General features: G+C 20.7%; 3 protein-coding genes and 2 pseudogenes across 3 annotated transcripts, besides 2 other annotated features; 2 read left to right on the top strand and 3 right to left on the bottom strand.

Moving 5' to 3' along the window:
* Nucleotides 1–329: 329 nt before the first annotated feature.
* On the bottom strand, nt 330–1523 carry PBANKA_1365700 (BIR protein; the record flags this gene model as incomplete). Its single annotated transcript, XM_034567304.1, has 3 exons — nt 330–416; nt 504–1370; nt 1509–1523. 3 exons carry the CDS (start codon nt 1521–1523, stop codon nt 330–332), a joined length of 969 nt encoding a protein of 322 aa, XP_034423814.1.
* Nucleotides 1524–5118: 3595 nt separating this feature from the next.
* PBANKA_1365680 (fam-c protein) lies at nt 5119–5521 on the bottom strand (the record flags this gene model as incomplete). Its single annotated transcript, XM_034567303.1, has 2 exons — nt 5119–5322; nt 5441–5521. 2 exons carry the CDS (start codon nt 5519–5521, stop codon nt 5119–5121), a joined length of 285 nt encoding a protein of 94 aa, XP_034423813.1.
* Nucleotides 5522–8217: 2696 nt separating this feature from the next.
* On the top strand, nt 8218–9694 carry PBANKA_1365650 (annotated as a pseudogene).
* Nucleotides 8218–9694: a sequence feature (fam-a protein, pseudogene).
* Nucleotides 9695–11392: 1698 nt separating this feature from the next.
* Nucleotides 11393–13055, top strand: PBANKA_1365600 (fam-a protein; the record flags this gene model as incomplete). The annotated part of the gene is made up of 6 exons (XM_034567302.1): nt 11393–11568; nt 11753–11984; nt 12090–12159; nt 12318–12427; nt 12524–12757; nt 12951–13055. 6 exons carry the CDS (start codon nt 11393–11395, stop codon nt 13053–13055), a joined length of 927 nt encoding a protein of 308 aa, XP_034423812.1.
* A 390-nt stretch (nt 13056–13445) lies between these two features.
* PBANKA_1365550 lies at nt 13446–14576 on the bottom strand (annotated as a pseudogene).
* Nucleotides 13446–14576: a sequence feature (BIR protein, pseudogene;~PIR protein, pseudogene).
* Nucleotides 14577–17213: the final 2637 nt, after the last annotated feature.

The raw sequence follows: 17213 nt of genomic DNA, 5'->3' as shown, positions 1-17213 counted from the left end.
GAACACTCAATTATATATATTATGTTTTATGGAAAATATGTTATATAACCCCTTTTGCATTAATGGTTATATCCACTTTTGGGTTGCATATTTGGTCTTATGAACTACTTCTCGAAATTAAACATACGGGTATAGTACATATATTAAATTAGTGTTCAAGTTATAAAAAATTAAATGCAATATAATACTTAGCCCTAACCCAAACATGGGGCCCACAACGTAAAAACTATATAAAAATTATGCAAAAATTACTCCTCAATAGGCAGTTTCTTAAAATATATAAATCATTATTACTATTCCTGAACTAATCCCTCTCTTCGAATCATATATTAATGATTCATTCTCTTCTTTATATTTTTTATTTTTTCTCTTAAATATTGTTTTTGAGCTCGTTTCCGAAATCCAAATAACGAATACTAATATAAAAACGGTAAAAGTATGATTTTTTTGTTAACGTTTCCATATATATAATGAAAATTATTTTTAAATTCCTTATTATTTACCTTATAAGAAATTCCTAAAAAAAATGCTATTGCACCAAATATCGATAAAACTGTAAACAATTTGTTTCCTATCGACGAACTTGATGGATCTTCAGAAAATTTTCCAGATATTTGTTCAGAAATTTGTACAGAATTAGTTGCAGAAGTATGCTCAGGACTTTGTTTAGAACTTTGTTTAGAAGTTTGTACATTATTTTGTGCTGTTTTTATATCTGGAAGAGATGAAATATTGCTACATTTATTTTTTAAATTATTATAATCATTTGATAATGTAGACAATATTTTATTACAGGAACTATCATTAGTAATACTAGAATCTTCTTTAAGATTTTTATATTTATCAACAAATTCTTGAGCTTTTCCCGAACAGTTTGTGCAATTTTTCTTGTTTTCATCAAATGCAGAATACATTTCACATAATAATTTAAATGGAGCATAAAATTTAGACAATTTTTCATTAGTAATATTCATCAATTCATTTTTTTTATATATAAGATCATCATAATTACTACAACCTTCAACACCATTTATAGTATTTTTATACTTTTCTTGATTTTTTATATATATTTTATAAAAATTTGTTAGAATGTTTCCTGTGCTATCCTTTAGGTTTAACATATAACTTAACCATATGATAATGTATTCAACAGCATTGATATTACTTTTTTCATTATTCTTAAACACACCAGAAGGCCCAAAGAGTTCATTAACCAAATAAAAAAATCCGGCGTCAACTTTTTTGAGATCAGTATCACAACTATAACTACCACAATAACTATTTAAAAAAGTATTATCTTTAAATTGATACTTTCCATCATCTGTCAATGTATTGGGAAAATCCTCCCATACATTCTCGAATTTTTCACACTAAGAAAACATTTAAAAACAATTAATAAAAATGTGTATTATTGAAAATTTTATTAAAATAAAGTTTAATGATATTTATATATAATACAATGTCAAAAAAATGTAAATGAAATTATTATTATTAAAAAATGCATATACCACTTTCTTATTCATTGTGATATAATTTTATTTTTGATTTGTAAATTGATTAAAATCATGCTGTTTTATATACGTTGCCCTTAATATGTGGTCCAAATATTTTAATTCTATATATAGCAACTGTCTGTAGTTAAATATGTTATAAGTTTTTCAATAATGAAATTAATATAGAATAATAAAATAATATTATTACTAAAGTTACATTTATGTTTATGATAATTAGCTTAATTACCTTAAATAGAGGGTTGTTTATAATACATTTTTGATTAAATATAAATATGATGTATTTTATAAAAAAATTGCTATTTTTACTAACACTTGTATAACTTTATTATAAAAATGGACATACTTTTATAAAGAATTTAAAGTATGTTTGAACATAAAAAAAGAACATATTTATATCATATGTTTTAATGATTGACCTTATAAAATTAAATATTGTATAAATCTAAAAAATTTAAAATTCTATTATTACTATATTCTTAAAAGTATATAAATAATTATTTTAAAAAATATATTAAATATCTACATGCTTGTTTCTTATAATATATAATATAGTTTTTTCTAAAATTATAAAATTTACAAATTAAGTTATATTGCTCCCTTTTTTAATTGCATATACATAATTTTAATATTATTTTTATTTAATATATATGCACTCCAATTATATTTTAACATTTTCAATAACATTATTTTTATTCCTATATAATTCAATTTAGAAATATACCTTATTGGGTGATTTTATAATATATTTTGCACATCTTTCCCACGGTTTAAAACGTCAATTAGCACTGAAACCGTATTTATTATGTTATTTATAAGTTTAAATAATCCTTTGAATGTAGATTGCTTTTAAAATAATATATAGTAAATATTAAATATTAACACATAAATAAGTATTGATACAAATTTTAAAGTATAATAAAAAACTGTATATTAGGTTGGTATATTGCACTTTGAGAGGAGAGATAAGGGAAGTATGTTTTTTAAGACAAGGATGTAGCCATATAAGATTTACCTATTCTACATAGTTTAATTATATTTTTTACCATTCAAACTTTCAATTAATGTATACATTAAAAATAACTTAAAATTATTACTTTCCTAAATATATAGTTTGCTTTTATATTTTATAATAAGCTATATTTAATTTTATGATGAAAAACATTATTTTTAAGAAGACTTTATAATTGTTAATATTATTTTGCTCGGTAATGTTCGTTTTAATATTATCACATTAAAGGCATACTTAGTTGAATGCTATAATATACCATTTGATGCTTTGTGCATGGAATTTTATTCTTATTACAAGTTTAATAATATATATAACGAATTTATACCCATATAGTGTACCAAATGAACATAATATATTAATCTAATATTACTATTATTGTTACTGCTATATCATTGTATAGTACGACGAAATAATTAGTGCGCTTAATAAAAATACTTTAAATCAATGTATAATATTTCCTTGTTTCATAGTTTTTAAATTACGTATTTTAGAACATATATTATTTCGCAATGACAATATATTTGTGAATTTTATATATTAATAACCTAATAAAAATATTATTAGTTCAAATTAATTATTGCATACTTTTTCTATATACTTTGAATTAATATGTAATTGTATATATTTCCAAAAATTAACATATTTCAGTTTTAGTCATTGATACAATATTATATATATTAAAACAATAACGTTAATTTTATATACGAAGTTGTTTATAAGTATTGTAGCAAACTATAACATTAAATTTTATTATATACTTATATTTTATTTTTTAGCTATTTTAAAATATAATTTATTTATACTTCAAAACTATAAAGCTTAAAAATTAATAGTGGTTAATCTATTATTATACCTTTATGATAAATAAATTAAAGCGTATAAATCTTCTATTCATACAAATTATTTTTAATGCAAATGTAAAGGAAATACAAAAAGAGAATAGTAACACAATTAAAACTCCAAAAATACTGTGTATATAGTGCAATTTTTTATGTGCTACTAAAAACGTTAGAAGCATAATAATATTTTATAGACAATGTTATATTGTCGATTCGCGATGTATAATCTATGAATCTATATTTTATGACTACCTATTATATATTGGTAATATGTTTAATTAACAATAAAAACATATCCATTAACCTGAAGGTATATTATAATGTAGAGGAATATTCCAAATGAATCTAATGATAGATTACAAACCCATATATAAGGTTATTATACTGTTTGGTTATAAAAATAAAATTTAAATTAAAATAATATGATACAGGTAATAAGTTTTGCTTAATAAATGTTTTATCAAATAAAGAAACATATTGTGTTATGCATAATTCAATATAGCTCTGGTTAACAAGCTTTATATAATAGATAATAAGGATTCTTATGTATATTTAACAAAAAAATAGCAATAAAATATAGTGCAAAGTTATAATTTCCCACATTTAATATATATGAATGAATTAGACATAAGTATTATAACTTATAAATATGTTATGTAGCCCCTTTGTTGGTTGCATATTAGACTTCATCTCGAGATTAAACATACGAAAATGTAAATATATTTGATCAACATTTATAGACCCAAAATATTATAAAATTATAAAAAATTGAATTACAATATACCCCAAACCCTAAATCAAAATCACAATTCAGTGAACGAATCTATAGCCAATAGTACATAACTTTCCCCCATAATGCAAATGCATGATCCATAAACCATAAAGCCTAAGCCTGAAACAATAGCATAATAATCGATGCGCCTAAAAATGAAGATGCTCATGAATACATTATAGGGTTCGTAAATGTATTTAGTAAAAAAAAGATAAAATAAAAAGGATAATGAAAGAACAAATTTATATAATTTTTTTACCATGAGTTTAAGTGTATTATTTATCTTCAGAGTTCATACTCTCTTAAAGAGCATTATATAAACATCATTTCAAATTTAATGCTAATAAATCAACCTTGAAATATTTATCTAAAATGGTAAAGAATATATCCTCTATCGTATTTCAAATGGAATATCTATATATGGTCCATGCTCATATATTTCTATTATATAGCTAATTTTGTAGAAAAGAAAATTATAAAAATATATTAATAAGATATTTCCGTTTTATTAATATATTTTTTAATAATCAAGGAATACCATCATTTTGAAACATATATTTTATATTTCTTATTCCTTAATTCTAATTTCATAATATTTCAATGCCTTTATTTATATTCATTTTTTCAAACGCTTAAATATTACTAAAACATGATTAAAAAATATAATTTTTTTATAAAGGAAAATGGTGTTTTTAAGAAATAACAAAGCTATACATATAAACATATATACATTAAAAGAATAAGGGATATACTTAATAAATACTACGATTAATATGCAAATATCCACCTATTTCAATTCTTTAATTATATTCAGAATTTATCCAAGAAATTATGCAGAATAATGTAAATAAGTCAAAATATTTTACATGTAAGTATATGCGTCTTCTATTAACAATTTATTTATTATAAATTGTGTTTATTTTTACATTTATATAATCATCCATAAACTTAAAATATTAACACATAAATATAAAAATGGAAAACCTAATCATATTCTTTAGGTATAAAGAAACAACAAAAGAAAATATGGTGCATTTCTCCATAGCCATCACTGATTTTGTTGTCTTTATAATTTTTAGGATTGTTATTCTTTAATTGGGTTCTGCATTTAAATTTTGTACCAATTTTTTCGTTACTCTTGTTCATTTTTTTGATACCACGAATGCTTCTACTTCCTACACCAGATACCTTAGATCGATTATACAAGGGAATAAACATACTAATATATATATACGCCACAACATGTAAATAATCACTATTATACAATTTTCTGAACATTAGTTTATATTTTGTTTTGACAACTTACTTTCTGTTCAGAGCAATGTATTGATACATCCAAAATGGCATACAAGACGATACAAATTAAACTAAATATCCATTTATTCATTTTCTTAATAATAAAAAGCGTTTCTTCGAAGCAGTACCCTTTAAATAATATAAATGCTTTATTCTTTTCAGTTTCCTTTTTATCTATTATTATTGTAAAACAATAATGCTGTTATTTAATATTACATTGTTAGAAATATTATATTATACATTTTGTTTAATTTTAATATATTTCATATTTATGAAAATATATTATAATAAAATTATGTATTGTTTCTATTTTAAAGCTTCCACATATTTATGATCCTACAATTATAAGTTAACAAAATTTAATGTTTTATTTTTACTTTAATATAAACAATAACAATAAATAATATAATTTATTTTAAATGCATACAAAAATATATATAATTATTTGTTCTGGATATTTTTTGTTTATTTGACTCATTTATTAAATATAATAAAATTATTTTTAATATTTAAAATATAAATAAGTTAACCCACTAATTAATATATGTATATTATCATATAAATATATAATAACTCCTATCATCCGAGATATAATCATACAATTTCTAAAATTATTATATTTATGTTTTTTTCAAATAATGCATTTTCGTATAAAATACATTATTTTAATTATAACAAATAATTTTATGTAATAGATTCAACCAATAATATATTTATTGCATATTTTTATATAAATACATCTTTAGTATAATTTAAAGGCTCATTTAATAACATGTTTGATACTTTGTAAACTTACATTTTTCTACTGTCATTCGTCTACAAGCAAATTAATATATATTAATTATGGTAATAAAATATTAGATATATATATATATTGTAAATCAATATATGCAAACATATGAAAAACAATTAATAAAAATGGTTGTTTGTATATAAATACATTTTTATTTGTTATACTTCTCCATTTTAAACATAGCTTAATAATGTTCTATGTGTGATTTACCACTTTTTTGTAAAAATATTTTTTTCATAGATTAGTATGTAGTCATTTTATTTATATATCTCAGAATATGCAACATTAAATTTATGATTTCTATTAAAATAATATAGAATATCCATATTTTCAAATATTCCTCGTACAAATCACAACAAATAATACATATGAAACCCGAAACCCCAATACGCTTAATAACCAAACGCATAACTTTGTCGTATTCATTAAACACATATTATAGTGCCTTTAATAGTTAAACATTATATTGTCTTTATTTTTATAAATACTATTTAAATGAAACATAAATATAGCACATTAGTTATCATAGAGAATTCCATCATATAGAAAATTTATTATATGTTTTATTATAAAATGTGAAACAAACTCTTGACATTTGTCATATATATACAATAGTTCTTTATATTAATAGACAAGTTTACTATTTAGTATTATTTAAATTTATACATTTTTTAAATTCAATTTTAAATATAAGTTAATTAAATTTATTATATAAATAATTGCTTTTTCTTTTATAAAAAAAATAAATTAATAAATGGTACAGTATCGCCCTGCAAAGTTTGTGTATATTTAATAATGGAGAGTTTTCCCCATAAACGGAATTTATCGATTTTTTAGTTTGTTTTTTTTGAGTAAATGAATTTATAATTATTTGCATTTGTTTTTTTTCATTGAGTTTATAACTGTTTTTGTCGTTTTATTTACACCAAACAAATTTATAAAATTTTTCATGTTTTTTTTTCTTCAATTCCTTTCTTAATCCAAAAGACGAATACTAACATAAAATTATAAAAAATATATAATATTTTTCAGTGGACAGATATTTTTAAAATATTATATTAATTCCTAAAATAATGACTATTAAAATAAATATACCTTTAAATAAATTCCATCCCAATAGTACTTTGTATTTCTATTCCATTCAAAATCATTCCTTCATCACTCTTAATTTGTCACTTCATTTATCATTTGGCTCAGGCGGTACTGAGGGGTGATATCATTTTAAATGTCTTTTTGGTTGAAATTATAATTTATTTTCTTGCAATTCCCATTATTCTCCCCAAGTTTCTCATATTAAATATTATAGTTATTTAAATCAACATTATCTTCTAGGACCAAATCGATTCCAACATTTGATCAATTGTCCCATAAGTCATTAACCCCAAATTAACAATAAAATATATATTTGTTTTAATATAATTATTAATCCAAGTATATATAATTATATTAAAACAAATATATATTTATATTATTTTCTTACTTTTATATTTTTATTTAAAATTATTGATTTTCTATTAGGTAAAAACAACATAGTTTTTTTCTATTATATATAAATGTAAGTATATATGTAATTCCATATGTAATGGGATGCTTTATAAATTTTAAATTTAGTTTAATCAATTATAAAAATATAAAACTTGTTTATTCATAATTCTGCATATTAAAAACATCATTTATATAATATAATCAAAATTATCAATTTTTAGATATTATAATATTAATGAGATTGTGAATCATAATATTTTTGATATTCATTATTTGTGAAAACTTCTGTTATTGACGTCGTCTTATGATTTAATTATTTAAATAAAAAGTATATTAAATTTATAAATCTGATAAATCATACATTTTTTCGTTTAAATAATAGTTTTTTATACTCTATTGGAGAAAATTATTAGCTTCAATTCTAATTATACTTGTCTTTATTTTCGAGTCGTTATTTTTTAATTAAAAAAATACTAATATATATTTTAATATTTTGTTTATAAACTTCAAAAATTAATAAATTTTATATTCAAATTGTTTTATTTCTTTTAAGCATCTTCGTGTATACGAATAATAAAACCCTTGCAACTGACACCGCTCCAAGAGAATATACAACACCCGAATTAACACTCGAGTCAACACACCATTGTTCTACGTAAGAAAATACAACAATATATATATTAAATATTTCATTGTGAGCATATTAAATGTACGCATGTCAACAATATTATAATATAAATACAATACCTTTATTTTTGTACACATAAAAAATATCTCCATTTTGATCAATGATAGTCCAGAAGAAATATATAAAAAAAACAAGCACTTATTATGTACCGATCCAGAAGAACTGTAAAAGCAGGTGAAGTTATGAACCAAGCTGTAACACATTTAGAATATCATGTTAAAAGTATAGATGATTATGAATTATGTCATAACAATCTTGATAGTAGTATGCTTTTTTATAACAAAAAACATCAATCCGACCAATATATTAAACAAATGCATTATATAGCTCGTAAATTCTATGAGATATCAATTAACGAACAATATTAAAGTTATAAACCAAATTAAAATTAAAAAATGATTATAATTTATATACATATATTTCTATTTGTTCCCATTAATATAATGAAATAATAAACATGCTATGGGATCCCGATTGTCCCATTTTTTCAATACTGCCTTTGTTAAAAGTATACAAAACATAAATAATTAGTCAAATCATCATATTATTGTTACTATTTATTCGACATTTCATGATTTAGTATTGTCATTGTTATACGATACTATTTATTGTTTCCCATGTCTTCAAATTTATAATATTTTAATTTACATTATGCGAAGTTATTACTTTTTTGAAAAATTGTCCGTGTGTACAATCCAAATTTAGTAATGATACAATACCGTTGCAAAAAATGGTCGTGATCTCGTCATAAATATTTTTATTCTTTAGCTACAAAAGTTCAAGTAAGGAAAACTTTCCTTTTCTATTTCGTAATAAATCGTATTTTTCATATTATTCACATTATTCCAATAATTTATGCAATATATTTTTATTAATTTTATAGATATCAGAAAACAAAACTATAATTTTAATGGCTTCAGCAAATATAAACGATCACATCAGTAAGAATAAGAAATCCTATCAAAACATAATAATCGAAAGCCCAAATTCATTCAAAACTGACATTGATTCTGAAGATGATATTAGAAAAGGAAAATTGGAAAAAACGTTTGTTAACATAGATGGATACCTCATTCAAAAAAGGGAATGGCGTGTTGATATCATCTATTTCGAATCTGTAATCGATATACAAATTTTAATAACATAATAATTTATTTCAACAATTGTTAAAAAATATATTATTTTAAATAAATGTAGATATTCATAATATATACTATAATTTTCAAAAAATTTAAGCATGTTATATATTCATCCATTTATGTTTTTTTTCTTAGATGAATAGGCATGCTTCCATTTAACAAAAATACATTATTGGAAAATTTGAAGATTATTTATCACTTGATAAATAAACATATATTTTTCAGCACCGTAATGTTAGAAGATTTATGTTAATAAAACGATTTATTTCCATGTATAATGGCTAATTTAAATTACCATCATAAAATGTTTCTTTGTTTTAAGAATGTTTTTTTTGTATATTTTTTTTCATCTTTTAATATTAAGATGGATCTATATATATTAATTTTTTGAATACTACAAATAGAATTGTTATTATTTATGATATTTCTTCCATTTAATGCTTATCACCCTTTTTTGTTTACAAACATAGACATCATCTATAGGCTAAAATTTGGGGGGATATGTCATATATTTTTTTAGAATTGCTACATATATATATTTAAACGATTTTTTATTTATGTATACTATTTAAGAAGATGTTAAACTAATAAGTGTTTCAAAATTAAATCAAACGAAACAAATAAAGCTTGGAAAAATAATATTATTAATATCTTCAATTCTTTCTTCCTTTATCATACAGAATAACTCTTTGAAACTCTTAGCATAAATATATTATTCATGCCTTCTAAAAAAACAGTGTGTTTATGGTTATTTAAATATACCTCATAAAAATTGCACATCATCACTATTATATATATATTTAATAGGCTTTCAGACAACCAAATATTGTTAAATATGAACCAATTAAATAAACTTGGACCCAGAAGTAGAACCATAAACACCTTAACACCGAGACAATTGTAACTAAAAAATAAAAATATTTTTTGTATTTTAAGTTTTTTATATTATATATCTTGCTAAATAAAAAATATTTTATAATTTACATCAATTTACAAAAAATATGTATCAATACTACTAGCAATACACAATTTTATCAAATTACGAATTATATTTAAAATTTTTATTCTGTAAAATTTCGATTAAAAGTAATAAAAAAAAATATAAAAAAACGAATCGCCATAACATAAATTTTGTCATACATTGGTATGATGAATATTATTATTGTGATAGTAGCAGTAATGTATAAAAATGTAATACCTCGCTTGAAATAAATTATTTTAATATTTGAAAATGTAAAAAATGCTTTATACCAAAAATAAATAAAAAAACTATTTTATATAATAATATTATAAGTTGTATACATATCATCATTTATTTATTAATATATGATTTATAATTATAACCATATTATAAAATTATATTTTTTTATGTTATTTTCTAACTTCATATTTTATACTTTAAACTATCAATTTGCTAGATAAAATATATAAGTTTTTCTATGTTGTACTCGCAACCTGTTATATAGAATAATACAATTTCATTCATTATAAATATTTTATCAGTTTTATTTTCAATTTTAGCTTTAATTATTGAGTTATAAAAATTAAAAATTTTGTGTAATCGTAATTTATAATTAAAAATATTATAATATATTTTATATTTTATATATTATAGAATAATTAAAAGCATTTTTTTTTAGGTATTATAATATGGTCGAAATTAAGAATAATTAAATATTTTTGATATTCATTATTTATAAAAACTTCTGCTATTGTTGGTATGCTATCAACATTTAAACAAAAAACATACAAAATTATCATTTAATAATTATTTTGTGAATTAAATATTATCTTTTTATTTTTAGTTGTTAAAAAAATATTAAGTGCTTTTTAATATTTTATTTACTAAATTTGAAAATGAATAAAGGATACATTAAAATCGTTTTTTGTCTTTTAAGCATGCTCATATGCATGAACAATAATATCCTTGCAAGTGAAGATACCCCAGAGGTTTCTGCTCTACGGAAATATGCTTTGCGTAGTAAAGCTCGACGTAATGTTGCATTACGCAAAAATATTCCCCATAATATTTCGTAAGAATATATAACAACGCATATATATATCTAATATAACTACACGTTTAAATCTTCATATATGATAATATTATATGCTTATCCATGCAAACATACACATACACAGTTATTAGACATAAAAATACCATTTTATAAATATATTTATTTTTTTCCCAAATTTAAAATTATTTCATATTGCTCATAGTCCGTGTGAACTATATGAACAAAACATTCACCTATTGTGTACCAAATATAACGAAACAAAAAAAGCAACAAAACTTATGGACGAAGCTGTAGAGCTTTTACAACAGTATGCTACGGATACCAGCGATTATTATTTATATAGCATATACGAAGATGATGTATTTTTATATTTTAATAAACATGTAAATCCATGCGTTGGAAAACTTAAATTAAAAATTTCCGCCCCAGATGCGGTATGAATTAATAAACAAAATTTAAGTTATAAAATTAAACTCAAATAAAAAAATTATTATTATATGTATATGCGCATCTACATATATTTATTTTATTATCATTAGTATGAAGACATAATAAACCTGTTATGGAATCCTAATGCCGTCTATCATTTCTGTAAAGATTTTGCTAATGGTATGTAAAAAATAATTAATTAGTTGAATAATATGATTATCCCAATTCACGGAATATTTATTATTGTTATTATACTATCTTGCTATTTTTATCTTTCATTTTTTGAAACTCACGATATTTTAATTTCATCTATGCAATTTTATAATGTTTTTTTTTAGGAAAAGTTGTCCGTGTATATGATCCAAGTTTAGTAATAATACAACACCGTTATATAAATCATACTCGATCAATTCAAGGATATTTTTATTCTTTAGCCAAAAAAGTTGAAGTAAGGATAATTTTTTTCCTTCCATTCTTCTAGAAATCATAATTTTCATATTATTAGGCATTGATATATAAAATATATGTTTTACCCATTTTGTAGATATCAAAATATATAACTATAATTGTCATGGCTTCAGCAAATATAAATGATTACAACGCTTTCGATAAAAATATATATAAAAACACAATCATAGAAAGCGCAAATTTATTCAAAATTGACATTGATTCTGAAGATGATATTAGAAATGGAAAATTAATAAAAATGTTTGTTAACTTATCCGGATTTATCATTAAAAAAGAAGACACGCATGTTGATATTACCCACATCGACTCTGTAAGCAATACACATTTTTTAATAACATAATAATTTTATTCCACTATTTATTTTTATTTTCCTATACTCATTTTTAAAGTTGTAAAAATATGTAAATTCTTTATAAATGCACATATTTATAATACATAATATATATTCTCCAAAAAATTAAAATATTTTATATATATTAATTCACTTTTTCTTTTTTCTGTAGATTGAATTTAATTGTCCTAATGTCCCTTGGTGGTATATTCGAAAAGCTAAAGCAATAAAAATGCTAGATTTTTCCAAATTAAAGCAACTATTTGATGAGAAATAAATGTATATTCCTTATAATAGGTTTTTAACGCTCTAATATTGTGATGCATATATTAATAAAATTATGTTTTTTTCATGGATAATGCCTACTTTAAATTACCATCACAAAACATATTCCTTTCATTTTAAATATGTTTTTTGGTATATAATTTGATTACACCAGTTTTATATTAAAATACATTACATGTGTTTAATTTTGTGAACAAATCAAGTATAAGCGTTATCACTCGTCAAAATTTGTTTCTGTATAACTTCCCTTTATATTATTTTTTACCGCCATTTTTGTCCTATTTTTTTTTTAATTATTTATCTCCCATACAAGAATATATTAAAATCGATGAATCACACTCTCAAATCATATATTAATGATTTATTTTTTCCTTTTTTGTATTTATTCCCCTCTTAAACGTTGCCTTCGAAAGCTTTTCCATAATCCAAATAACGAATGCTAATATAATAATGTTAAAAAAATATTGTAAACCCATATATAAAATGTGGTGAAAATATTTTAAAATATTATATTTTCGAATTGCCTTATTATTTGTCTTATACGCAATTCCTAGAAAAGTTGGTATTGCACAAAATACAAATAAATTGGAATCAATTCATTTACCATCAATGGATTTGATGCTGTATCATCAGAATGCAATGGTGATAATTCACTTGGAGAGCTATATGTTTTAAATTTTTGAGAAATTGATGAAGAAATTAGAGTTGTTGCTCCAATCGGCGAAAATTTTGAAGATGTTCTCGTTACAGAAAGTATAGAAGAATGGTTTTTTAAACTATTGTAATATTTTGATAAAGAACTCAGCTATTTATTATGTGATTTATTTCCACTATTATTAAAATTTTCATTAATAATATATACTTTTCGATAAAATCTATATATTATTCCTTGGCTCTTAAATTATTCATATTGAAACCAATAAGAGTATTACATAAAATTTAATCATATATTCAATATCAATATTCATTAAATACGTATTTGTATATATTAAACCCTTAAAATTTGTATAGCTATAAGAATTTGTATTAGGCATAGTATAATGTGAACTATGTTCTACAAGGATAGTATGCTGCATATTTTCTTTTATATGTGCTTCATAAAATTTATTTAAATTGTTGAAGTTTTTACATGACTTTAAGCTTAATATATAACTTAACAAGTTCATTATATATTCAGCAACCTCGTTATTATTATTTTTATCAAACGTAATATCATCGGGATTATTAAAAAATTTGTTAATAGACATAAACACCAACCGTTAATTTTATCGATCTCGGTATGTAAATCTTTAGGAAAATAATTTTTGTAATCATCACCATTAAATTGATAATTATTAGACATATTAAATTCGTCAAGGGAAAGCTGCTTCAATTCATCAAACTTTTTGTACTAATAAATTGTTTTAAAAAAATTTAATAAAAAATATATTAAAGAAAATATTATAAAAATAAAATTAAATGAAATGTATAAGTAATGTAATATACATAATATATATACCACATAATTAGACATTATTATGGTACATTTTCTTTAATATGCAGATATATTGTTATTATATTCTTTTTCATATAAAACTTATATATAGAGAAATTATCTGTAGTTAAGCACATTCTTATTATTTATGATATTAATTTAAAATTAATATAGAATGATAACACAATGCTATTACTAAATATATATGATATTAATTCATATTGGAATTAGCTAATTTGCCTATATTTATGTATGCTTAAAGAATGATTAAACACGTATATATAATACAAATTATTCATAAAATATATATCCTTAATATCATTTGATTTGACTTTGCTATAAAAATTATAGTAGTTTGTAACGTATTTAAAACATATTTCCTTGTATTTATCTTTGCATATAGAAAAATAGTATTGTCTCCCTTTTTTAATAAATTTCGCTCCAAAACTAACATACTACACAAATATATAAAATTAAGAAATTTATTATGACTAGAATTATTAAAAGATATAATTAGTTATTTTATAAGATATACTAAATATTTATGTATTTATTTCTAATACTATATAACGTAGTTATTGTTAAAATTATAGTATTCGAATTTAAGTTTCATTTCTCCCTTTTCTAAGTGCACATATATAACCTTTATATTATTTTAATTTATCTATATTGATTAGAAATGAATTTTAAATGTACAGCAACTGTATTTACATCCTAGTATGCCTATATATACAAATAAATTTATTAAATCATTTGGGTCGTATCGTTTTAAAACTCCAATAATATGAAAATAAATTTTAATTTGTAAAATAAATTAAATGAAATTCTTTTTATATAATTTTACAATTTTCACAATTACTCTTTATTTGGTGGTAATAATAAAACTTTAGCAACAATGTAAATTATCATTTTTACGTGTGTATTTCTACTTAAAATTTAAATATATATTTTTTATAATGAAATTCTATTAAATTCTATAATAGAAAAATAACATTTTTAAAAAAATATATAATTATTAATAGAATTAATATTATTTTTCTTGACAGCGTTAACTCTAATATTGCCACATGAAATTTTACTTAACTAAATATTATAATATTTAATTTGATCTTTTATGCGTATGTTTTTAGTTTTATCACATGTTTAAGAATATATATAATGAATTTATGTCTATATAAGCAAATTAAATATAAATAATAAGCATTTTCTTATTTATAAAATTAATTTGGTATTATTATTATTATTTGTTTTGTCACTGTTATATAATTGTACAATACAATGTATAATTAAATACACTCAATAAAATAGATTTAAATCAATATTGAAATTCTTTTTTTCATTGTTTAAAATAAAATAGTTATGTTAATATATATATTATCATAAAAACGATAAATTTAAATGTATTCTTTGAGTTTATATATATATATATATATATATATATATATATATATATATATAATAACAAAATTATCATTTCAAACAAATTAATTGGAACATACATTTTTTATATAATTTATACTTATACAATAATCATATTATGCTTCCATAATCAAACAATATTTTAGTGTTTAGTCGTTGATACGATAGCTTATATGTATTATATTAAAATAATAACGCTAATTTTATATACCTAACTTTTTATTATTATTAAAAAAAACTATTAGACCAAAAATATTTTTAATTTTATGAAATATACTTATATACCTTCATTTTAACTATTTTAAAATTTAACATGTTTTAAACATTTCGTAATTTATATATACCCCAAATTTTTGAAGCTTAAAAAATATTGTATGATTAATCTAATATTATACCTTTTATGATAGATAGATAAATAAAAATGTATAAATAAATTCCAATTAATAAGAATTGCCAAATTAACAGAAATATGATATAATAAATTCAAAAAAATTGTATTATATATAATTCAATTTTAAATAAGTTTTTATAATATGTTACAATGTATTTTTGTTGTTAGCATAATATTTATAGACTTAGCTATTTTATTAATATATATATTTTTTTTTTTATTATAAAAAATGTATATAGAATAAAAATCGATTTCGTTATAGATGTCATTTTAATATATCTTGATTTATCTAATATGCACTATATTTTATGATTATCTATTATAATATATAAATATTTTATTTAGTCGGCTCTGTTATAGTTTATATAACATATATAATGTTGTTATTACAATTTAATTGAGAAGAATTATAATTTAAATTAAAAAAATGTAGAATACAAACAAAAGGCTTTTTAAAATAAATATATTCATCAAATATAGTAAACATGTCGTATATTGGGATATATATAATACAACGAATCTCTGAACCTTTCTTATACAATAAACATTTATAATATAAGATATTATGAATTATTATACATGATTAGACAATATTTTACATTAAAATATACAATTTCGATATAATATGTTGATCATATTTAATTGATATGAACACGTTAGGTATAAGTATTATAGTTTATGAAATGTCTTTTATTGGTGATTTCTTTTAATATTAATATGATATTATTTCTATGTTAAAAATATGCAAGTTACGGATGTGGAAAATTTTAGTATATGTTTTTTCTTTTTTATGATTTTTTATACTTATATATATATTAATATATTTTATTTTTAATAATGCTTAACATCTTTGGTATAGATAAATA

This window comes from Plasmodium berghei, assembly GCF_900002375.2.
Source record: "Plasmodium berghei ANKA genome assembly, chromosome: 13".
Lineage (NCBI taxonomy): Eukaryota > Apicomplexa > Aconoidasida > Haemosporida > Plasmodiidae > Plasmodium > Plasmodium berghei.
Note: the sequence above shows the minus strand (reverse complement) of the source record. Positions and strands in the feature narration are given on the sequence as shown.